Source organism: Carcharhinus amblyrhynchos, chromosome 25, assembly GCF_965287045.1.
Source record: "Carcharhinus amblyrhynchos chromosome 25, sCarAmb.v2.hapA, whole genome shotgun sequence".
Classification (NCBI taxonomy): Eukaryota; Metazoa; Chordata; class Chondrichthyes; order Carcharhiniformes; family Carcharhinidae; genus Carcharhinus; species Carcharhinus amblyrhynchos.
Genome location: NC_137348.1, coordinates 4,986,199 through 4,996,742, shown reverse-complemented (window position 1 = coordinate 4,996,742; position 10,544 = coordinate 4,986,199). Strand labels below are relative to the sequence as shown.

The 10,544-nt window shown below is 44.4% G+C and overlaps 1 protein-coding gene across 1 annotated transcript in view; it reads left to right on the top strand.

Moving 5' to 3' along the window:
- The first annotated feature begins 306 nt into the window (after positions 1-306).
- The window catches only part of fam78ab (family with sequence similarity 78 member Ab), a 34,322-nt gene continuing 24,084 nt past the window's right edge, over positions 307-10,544 (top strand). The window contains exon 1 of the mRNA XM_080212153.1: positions 307-1,851. Coding sequence (XP_080068279.1) covers positions 1,526-1,851 — 326 coding nt within the window. The 5' untranslated portion in view covers positions 307-1,525. The remainder of the gene's footprint in view (positions 1,852-10,544) is intronic.

Below are 10,544 nucleotides of genomic sequence, written 5' to 3'. Positions count from 1 at the left end.
GGGGAGAGTCAATATTTACAACGGGGTCTTTGGGTGGGTATTAATATTTTCAGTGGGGGGGGGGGGCTCTCGGGGATTGAATGGGAAAGTCTGTGACCCAAAGGGAGAATTGGCGATTTAACTGACTGGGGGAAAAGTGCAGTATTCTCCAGCCCTGCGAGAGAATCGTTTAGCTTTTTCCGATGGGGGAGAGAAACCCAAATCTGAAAAAGGGGAAGGTAGAGAGGGATTAAAACTACAAGTCCCACAATGCATAAAGATATTAAACCCCGGAAATCGCCCTGAATGAAGATAAAAGGCTCCATCCCAGTGACAGAGAGAGAGATTCTATTTCAAATCACCTTCAAACAGGACATTTCACATGCTGGAGGTCAGCCCATTTTGTGTCAGATAGAAACAGCTCCAGAGGGAGAAGTGGGGGTGAAAGGGGGAGAGGGATATGATTGAATATTTATTTATTTGTTAGCAGCAGTGGGCTGGATTGGAACCTGACCTCAGCAGTGGACCTGAGGAGGGGCAATGTCTTTGTGGGTGTGCCGGTGACCCAGCGCCGTATTGTTACGGAGCTAATAATGTGAATTGTGAGCGGCAGCGACAGTGTGGAGCTGGCTGGCTGGCCCAGCATACAGTCAGCAACCGCACAGAGGGTGGGAGCAGAGAGAGAGAGAGAGAAAAAAGCAGCAATCTCCTCTACAGAGTCCCCAAGACTCACAGCGACAGAGACAGACAGAGACAGGAGAGAGACAGTGACGGACAAACAGAGAGAGAACAGCAATCTCCTCTAGACTGTTAAGAGAGTCCCCAGACAGAGAGAGAGAGAGAGAGACAGGGACAGAGAGAGAGGGACAGGACAGCGAAGAGAGAGGGGGACAGGACAGACACACAGGGACAGAGAAGAGAGAGGGGGACGGGACAGACAGAGACAGAGAAGAGAGAGGGGGCAGGACAGACAGAGACAGGGACGGACAGACATAGAGAGGGAAACAGCAATCTCCTGCAGACTGTAGAGTCCCCGAGACTCACGGGGACAGACAGAGAGAGAGATAGGGACAGATAGACAGAGACATTCTCTACACCCTATGGCCATCAGTGGGCTGAAAGCTGGAGGGGGCCAGCCCCATCCCTCTCTAGAGCCCTCAGCATCTCTGTGAGACATGGCAGAGAGGTGGGGCTGGCAGAGCAGAGGGGGCTAGCAGCCAGCGAGGGCAGAGTGGCAACAGGGCTTCAGGAAAACCCTGTCATCTGGACAAGAAGAATTAATCTGCTCCTTCATTCTGGGATCGAGAGAGAGAGAGAGACTGGAGTATCTTCACTCTTCAGCTTTAAGGAACCAGGACAGCATTGTCATTGAGCCGGTGGAAGATTTGTCTGTGATCCCTAGTTTGAAGGGCCTTTCTGACTGGGGTAAACTGTGGAGGCTTCAGCCCGGCGTTGTCAGTGCTAAATGAATGACTGGAAGCTGCCCTCACTCAGACTGAACTCAGCTGGAAGTTGGACAGAGTTTTCCCTCTAAGTGCTGAGCTCAATGTTTCGCCTTGTGTCCTGGGTGCTGTTGTCTCTCGCTCTCCTTGCCCTCTTACCCAGTGCTATGGGTTGTATTAACAGCTTGGTCTGCAAGCCCAGGGTCTGCCGCGAGTCCATCTGCATCAAGGACATCTCCGCCAGCATCGACCACAGCCCCACCATCATCGACGAAAGCTCAGACATTGTGCTGCGCTATCGAACCCCTTACTTCCGAGCCACAGCCCGGGTGTGTGTGCCCCCCATCCTCCGGGCAGAGACCTGGGTGATCGGCTGGATTCAAGCCTGCAACTACATGGAGTTTTACAACACGTACGGGGACCTGGGCATGTGAGTATGTGAGAGCGGGTAAAGGGGAACTGGAGAGAGGGTAGCAGAGAATTCAGAGCCCCTACCACACACTAACTGGCACAGGAGAACCTGGGCATGGGTGGATATATTCACATGTGTGTCAGAACGTGTCTGTCTGTGTCAGTGAATGTGTCTGTGTGTCAATGTCTGTGCATCAATCTGTCAGTGTGTGAGTGTGTGTGTTTGCCAGCAAATGTGTATCAGTGTGTGTGTGTCAGTGTCACTGTCTGTGTTTGTCAGTGTGTGTATCAATGTGTGTTAGTCTTGGTGTGTCAGCAAGGGTGTGAGTGTCAGTGTGTCACTGTGTCTGTTAGTATGTGTGTTTATCAGTGTCAATGGGTGTGTGCATCAATGTCAGTGTGTGTCACAATGTATGTCAGTGTCAGAGTGTGTGTCAGTGTGTGTGTGTCAGATTGATTGGGTGTGTGTGCATGTGTCAGCATCCGTGTTTGAGTGTGCGCATGTTTGAGTGCACGTGTCAGGTTGTGAGTATTTGTGTCAGGGAGTGTACAAATCTGTATTTGTGAGTCAATGAGTGTATAAATCTGTGTATGTGTCTGTTTAATTTATTATTGTTACATGTTACGTGAAAAGTATTGTTTCTTGCACGCTATACAGACAAAGCATACTGCTCATAGAGAAGGAAAAGAAAGCGTGCAGAATGTAGTGTTACAGTCATAGCTAGGATCTAGAGAAAGATCAACTTAATGCAAGATAAAAGTCTGACAGGGAAGAAGCTGTTGAGTCGTTGGTATGTGACCTCAGACTTTGTATCTTTTGCCCAACGGAAGAAGGTGGAAGAGAGAATGTCCGGCATGCATGGGGTCCTTAATTATACTGGCTGCTTTGTCGAGGCAGTGGAAAGTGTAGACAGAGTCAATGGATGGGAGGCTGGTTTGCGTGATGGATTGGGCTACGTTCACGATCTTTTGTAGTTTCTTGTGGTCTTGGGCAGATCAGGAGCCATACCAAGCTGTGATACAACCAGAAAGAATGCTTTCTATGGTGCATCTGTAAAGGTGCACCATAGAAAGCTGACATGCCTAGTTTCCTTAGTGATTGTACAAGTGTGTATTTGTGTGTCAGTATCTGTGAGTGTAAATGTCTGTGTCAGTGTGTCTGAGTGTATAAGTCTGTGTATTTGTGTGCATGTGTTTGTATGTCTGTGTTTTGTGTGTGTGTCATTGATTGTATCAGTCTATATTTGTATGTGTGCCTGTGAGTGTACAAGTCTGTGTTTCTGTATGTGATTGTATAAATCTGTGATTGTACAATTCTGTATATTTGTGTGTGTTTGTGTCAGTGAGTATGTAAGTCTGTGTATTTGTGTCAGTGTGTCTGTGATTGTATAAGTCTGTGTATTTATGCCTGTGTGTGTCTGTGAGTGTACAAGTCTGTGTATTTGTGTGTGTCAGTGTGTCTGTGACTGTATATTCATGCATGTATAATGGTGGAGCCAATCGGAAGGGAGTTCAGCCAATATCAGGGGAAATCAGGTTGTGCTTTGCTCTCCCTCTACTGTTAATTGCATCATGGGGTAGAATTTAACTTAAATGAAATGCACCTTGGTGTGCAGATCTAGACACCCCAGCAGTAGCTGTGTTGTTTAATATCCTCTAGAGCAGACTGCATTGCTGAGTTTGCAGGTACAGCCATGCTCTCCATATAGCATCATGTTATCCGATCGCTCCAGTCCTTGCATGAGGGTGTAAAGGATAGTTGGTTGCAATGTGTCTAATTTCATTGCTGTTCTCAAACTTGTATCAATGCAGCTTCCCACACATGGACTGGTGTTCCTGTTACTCGGGGTGATTTATCAATACATTTAGGTATAATTAAGAAACTCAGGCAAATAATGATTCTGAAAATCCATTCCTACTTCATGCTCATGTGGAATGATGCACTGACTTGATTAGATTAGTGCCAGCTATTGGAATATATATTAGAGTAGATTTTTTTTACTGCATTATGCATTCAGCCTTTTATAACATGGAAAATTAATTCAGAGAGACAGAAATCTTGAACAACTGTGCAGAATTTGTCACAACACATCCCGTGTGTTTACAATGAGTTATGTACAGTCATAGTATGACAGATACAGTCACAATACAATCCCTATATAGCCAGTGTGATACTTACAGACACAACACAATCACAGTATAGACAGTGTGATAGATACAGACACAACACATTTGCAGTATAGAGAGCGTGATAGAAATAGACACACAGAATCGCAGTATAGACAGTGTGATAAATAGTCACAATACCATGCCATAATAGATAGTATGATAGATACAGTCACAATACAATGCCAGTATAGACAGTATGATAAATACAGTCACAATACAATGCCAGTATAGACAGTGTGTTAGATACAGTCACAGTACAATCTCAGTATAGATAATATGATAAATACAGTCACAATACAATCCCAATATAGACAGTGTGATAGTTAGTCACAATCCCCATATAGACAGTGATAGACACAGACACAATACAATGCCAGCATAAACAGTGTGATAGATACAGTTATAATCCCAGTATAAACAGTGTGTTGGATACAGTCACGATACATTCGCAGTATAGACAGTGTGATAGATACAGACATGATACAATCTCAGTATAGACAGTGTGATAAATACAGTCACAATACATTCGCAGTATAGACAGTGTGATAGATACAGACACAATACAATCCCAGTATAGACAGTGAGATAGTCACAATACAATCCTAGTATAGACCATGTGACAGATACAGACACGATACAACTCCAGTATAGACAGTGTGATAGATACAGACACGATACAATTCCGGTATGGATAATGTGATAAATACAATCACAATACAATGCCTGTGTAGACAGTATGATAGATACAGTCATAATCCAAGTACAAACAGTGTGATAGATACAAACATAATACAATCACAGTATAAAGAGTGTGATAAATACAGACACAATACAATCACAGTATAAACAGTGTGATAGATACAGACACGATACAATTCCAGTGTAGACAGTGTGATAGGTACGGACACAATACAATTCCAATATGGATAGTGTGATAAATACAATCACAATGCAATGCCTGTGTAGATAGTATGATAGATACGGTCACAATCCAAGTACAAACAGTGTGATAGATACAGACACAATACAATCACAGTATAAAGAAATAAAACACAATACAATCTCAGTATAGATAATGTGATAAATACAGACACAATCCAATCCTAGTTCAGATAGGCATATGCAGATACTGTCATATCCCAGTACAAACAGTGTGTTAGATAGTCATAATCACAGTACAGACAGTGTGATAGATATAGACACAACACAATCACAGTAGAAACAGTGTGATGGATACAGACACAATGCAATCCCAGTGCAGACAGTGTGACAGATACTGTCATATCCCAGTATAGACAGTGTGATACAGTCACAATACAATCGCAGTATAAACAGTGTGATAGATAGTCATAACCGCAGTATAGACAGTGTGATAGATACAGACACAATACAATTCCAGTATAGACAGAGATAGATACAATCACAATACAATTCCAATATAGACAGTGTGATAGATACAGTCACAATACAATCTCAGTATAGACAGTGTGCTAGATAGTCACAATTCAATTGCAATATAGACTGTGATAGATACAGTCATAATCACATTATAGACAGTGTGATAGGTACAGTCTCAATCCCAGTATAGACAGTGGGATAGATACAGATACAATACAATGCCAGTATAGACAGTGTGAGAGGTACAGTCACAATACAATCGCAGTATAGACAGTTTGATAGATATAGTGACAGCCCAGCTCTAGAGGAACTACAGGAGCAGCACGGTGGCACAGTGGTTAGCATTGCTGCTTCACAGTGCCAGGGACTCATGTTTGATTCCCAGCTTGGGTCACTGCCTGTGTGGAGTTTGCACATTCTCCTCGTGTCTGTGTGGGTTTCCTCTAGGTGCTCCGGTTTCCTCCCACATTCTGAAAGACGTGCTGCTTAGGTGCATTGATCCAATCAGACGCCAGATTGTGGTGACGAGGGAAATTTCACAGTAACCTCATTGCAGTGTTAATGTAAGCCTTACTTATGACTAATAAATTAACTTTAAAACTTTAAAGTCTGACATTAGACATTCAGCAATCAAACAGGCCATTGTACCTTGCTGTTCTGTGCTGGTATTCATGAACAATGGAAACTTCCTGCCCTTCCACTTTATCTAACATCAATTTATCCTCCTATTCCTCCATGTGTTTATCTAGTCACCCCTTAATTACACCTATACGATTCATCTTAACTACTCACCATGGGAGAGTTTCACATTCTCACCACGCACTGGATGAAGAAGTTTCTTCTGAATTCCTGATTGGATTTATTAGTAACCATCACATCATCAGCTTGAGCTACAGACACGGCACGGTGGAACAGACGCCATGGTATACAAATGCAGCATGGTGGCACAGGGGTTAGCACTGCTACCTCAGAGTGCTAGGGACCTGGATTCGATTCCCGGCTTGGGTCACTGTCTGTGTGGAGTTTGTACATTCTCCCTGTGTCTGCATGGGTTTTCTCCGGATGCTCCGGTTTCCTCCCACACTCCAAAGATGTGTAGGTTAGGGAGATTGGCCATGGTAAATGTGTGGGGGTTACAGGGATAGGGAGGAGGAGAAGGCCTGAGTAAGGTGCTCTTTTGGTGAGTTGGTGCAAACTCGATGGGCCAAATGGCCTCTTTCTGCACCATCGCAATTCTGTGGCTAGTAATCTCGAGCTCTGCTCTCCCTGTGAAGTGGATTCTGAGACATGTCTCCTAGGCAAAAATCATGCTCTGATCTTGGTTACAATCGTGATATCTGGTACCTTATCAAAGGACTTTCGGACATTTCCTCTACTACATTTCCCTTACCTGCCCTTTCTGTTACTTAACAAGCTAATTCTATAAAACTATGATATATACAACCTTTATACATTTTGTTTATTGAATGGATACACAATCACTTACAGTTCTTACACAAGTTGGAGCAGCACTGTGGTTAGCACTGTTCTTCACAGTGCTAGGGATCTGGGTTTAATTCCCGGCTTGGGTGATTGTGTGGAGTTTGCACATTATCCCCATATCTGCATGGGTTTCCTCCAGTTTCCCCCCACAGTCGAAAGATCATAGAATCATAACATATTATTGATTTGATTTCCCACATGTATGAACATACAGTGAAAAGTATTGCACTACAGTGCAGAAGGAAGCCGTTCGGCCCATTGGGTCTGCACTGACCACAATCCCCATAACTCTATGCATTTGCCCTAACTAGTCCGCCATTCACTGAGGGGCAATTTAGCATGGCCAGACCACCTAACCCACGTTTTTGGACGATGGGCAGAAACTGGAGCAGTTGGAAAAAACCCACACGGACATGGGGAGAATGTGCAAACTCCACACAGACAGTGACCATGCTGCCGTAAAACTTAGAGTCATAGAGGTTTACAGCATGGAAACAGGCCCTCTGGTCTAACTTGTCCATGCCACCCATTTTTTTTAAATGCCTAAGCTAATCCCAGTTGCCCACATTTGGTCCATATCCCTCTTACGTATCTTACCCATGTAACTGTCTAAATGCTTTTGAAAAGACAAAATTGTACCCGCCTCTACTACTACCTCTGGCAGCTTGTTCCAGATACTCACTGCCCTCTGTGTGAAAAAATTGCCCCTCTGGACACTTGTATCTCTCCCCTCTCACCTTTAGCCTATACCCTCTGATTTTAGACTCTTTGGGAAAAGATATTGACTAGCTACAGATCTGTGCCCCTCATTGTTTTATAGACCTCTATAAAATCACCCCTTGGTCTCCTACACTCCATAGAAAAAAAGTCCCAGTCCATCCAGCCTCTCCTTATAACTCAAGCCATCAAGTCCCAGTAGCATCCTAGTAAATCTTTTCTGCACTCTCTCTAGTTTAATAATGTCCTTTCTATAATAGGGTGATCAGAACTGTGCACAGTATTCCAAGCGCGGCCTTACCAATGTCTTGTACAACTTCAACAAGATGTCCCAACTCCTGTATTCAATGTTCTGACTGATGAAACCAAGTATGCCGAATGCCTTCTTCACCACTCAGTCCATCTTTGACTCCACTTTCAAGGAGCTATGAACATGTACCCCTAGATCTCTTTGTTCTGTAACTCTCCCCAGCGCCCTACCATTAACTGAGTAACTCCTGCCTTGGTTCAGTCTACCAAAATGCACCACCTCGCATTTGTCTAAATTAAACTCCATCTGCCATTTGTCAGTCCATTAGCCCAATTGATCAAGATCCCGTTGCAATCGGAAATAACTTTCTTCACTGTCCACTATGACACTGTGGTGTCATCTGCAAACTTACTAACCATGCCTCCTATATTCTCATCCAAATCATTAATATAAATGACAAATAACAGTGGGCCCAGCACCGATTCCTGAGGCACACTGCTGGTCACAGGCCTCCAGTTGAAAAACAACCCTCTACAAACATCCTCTGGCTTCTGTCAAGAAGCCAATTTTGTGGCCATTTAACTACCTTACCCTGGATCCTGTGAGATTTAACCTTATGTAACAACCTACCATGCAGTACCTTGTCAAAGGCCTTGCTAAAGCTTCTTGGTTACCCCTTCAAAAAACTTATAGAAGAGCACCCAAAGATGTGCAGGTTAAATGGATTGGCCATGTGAAATTGCCCCTTAGTGTCCCAAAATGTGCAGGTTAGGTGGATTAGTGGGGTAAATGGTGGGTTACAGGACAGGGAACGGACCTGGGTGGGATGCTCTATTGGAGAGTTGTTGCAGATTCGAGGGGCTGAATGGCCTTCTTCTGCAGTATAAAGATTCTATGAAGTAGTGAAACTGATTTAGATCATTACTGCTCAGCGTCACTCCCTTTGATCATGTATATCTTTTCCCTCTTATTTTATTGATCTTTGCTGTTGTCACTCAGGCACTCAGGGTGCTGACATGGTTAACGAGGCCATCACAAAGTGCTGGGTTTCATTTCTAGACAGTTAGAATTGAAAAGTAGAGAAGTTATGTTAAACTTGTATCCCAGCTAACACACTCGGAGTGACTGTGAACAATCTTGATCTTCATATTACAAGTAGAGGCGCAAGAGGCTGATGGTGGAACACAACTTGATATCTCTGCCAGGTTAGAAACCTGACTCAGTAGCAAAGGTGTTACCCACAGCCACATCAACCTACAACCTGATCAGATAGCATGTTCCTAACACAGCATTTGGTGATACAGAGAGCAGTGAGCACAGTCTTTGACAGGGGGCTTCCCACTGTGTGAAAGATCCCGTTCCATCCAAACCTGTTCAGAAACAAGCCAGTAACACAAGCTGCACAGAGCAACAAACATGTGACCCCCACTCCGCCCAACCCACATCCTCTCAACGTGGGAACATTGTACAGTTATAACCCAATCTACTGGGTCAGGAGGAAAATGTTGGATTGAAAACAAAATGTTGGTCTCTTGCTTGTCTAAATGGCACATTGAGGGCAGCACAGTGGTTCACACTTGCGCCTCACAGTGCCAGTGACCTGGTTTTGATTCCTGGCTCGGGTCACCGTCTGTGCAGAGTTTGCACATTCTCCCTATATCGATGTGGTTTTCCTTCGGGTGCTCCAGTTTCCTCCCACAGTCCGAAAGATGTGTTGGTTAGGTGCATTAAATTCTCCCTCAGTGTACACGAACAGGCCCCAAAGTGTGGCGACCAGGGGATTTTCACAGTAACTTCATTGCAGTGTTAATGTAAGCACATTGTGACTGATAAATAAACCCCAACATTGACCAAACAACTCAATCCATGTTGTTGCTTTGTTATAGTCTGACTGGCTCCTCCTATGCAGCCTGGAAAATGAGTTCAGTTCCAGGATTGCACTCTCCTGATTTCCAAATCCCCAGGATCCTGGAAAAGTCCAGTTTTATTTCTCCAGAACTCTCCTCACCCCCAGGACCTCATCGAGTGCCTCGCAGTCAATGAGGTACTTTTGAATTGGAGTTTGTTTGTCGGGAAGTTTATCTGGATTAATCAGCGTCTGGACATGTTATGTGAAATAAACTTTGGTCATGATTCTGGGGGAGATGGTGGCGCAATGCTAATGTCACTGGACCAGTAATCCAAAGATCCAGGCTAATGCTCCTGGGGTCAAGGGTTCAAATCCCACCACGATAGATTATGGAATTTAAATTCAGTTAATTAATCTGGAATATAAATCTTGTCAAAATCATAGAATCTCTACAGTGCAGAAGGAGGCCATTCAGCCTATCGAGCCTGCGCTGACAACAATCCCACCCAGGCCCCATCCCCATATCTCCACACATCTACTCTGCTAATGCCCCTGCCGCTAAGGGATCAATTTAGCATGGCCAATTCGCCTAACCCGCACACCACTGGACTGTGGGAAGAAACCGGAGCACCCAGAGGAAACCCACACAAACACAGAGAGAACGTGCAGACTTCACACAGTCACCCAAGGCCAGAATTGAACCCTGGTCCTTGGTACTGTGAGGCGGCAGTGCTAACCACTGTGCTGCCCCAACCACGACCATAAAGCTGTCAGCGATTGGTGTAAAAACCCATCTGGTTCACTAATGTCCTTTAGGGAAGGAAATCTGCCGTCCTTACCCGGTCTG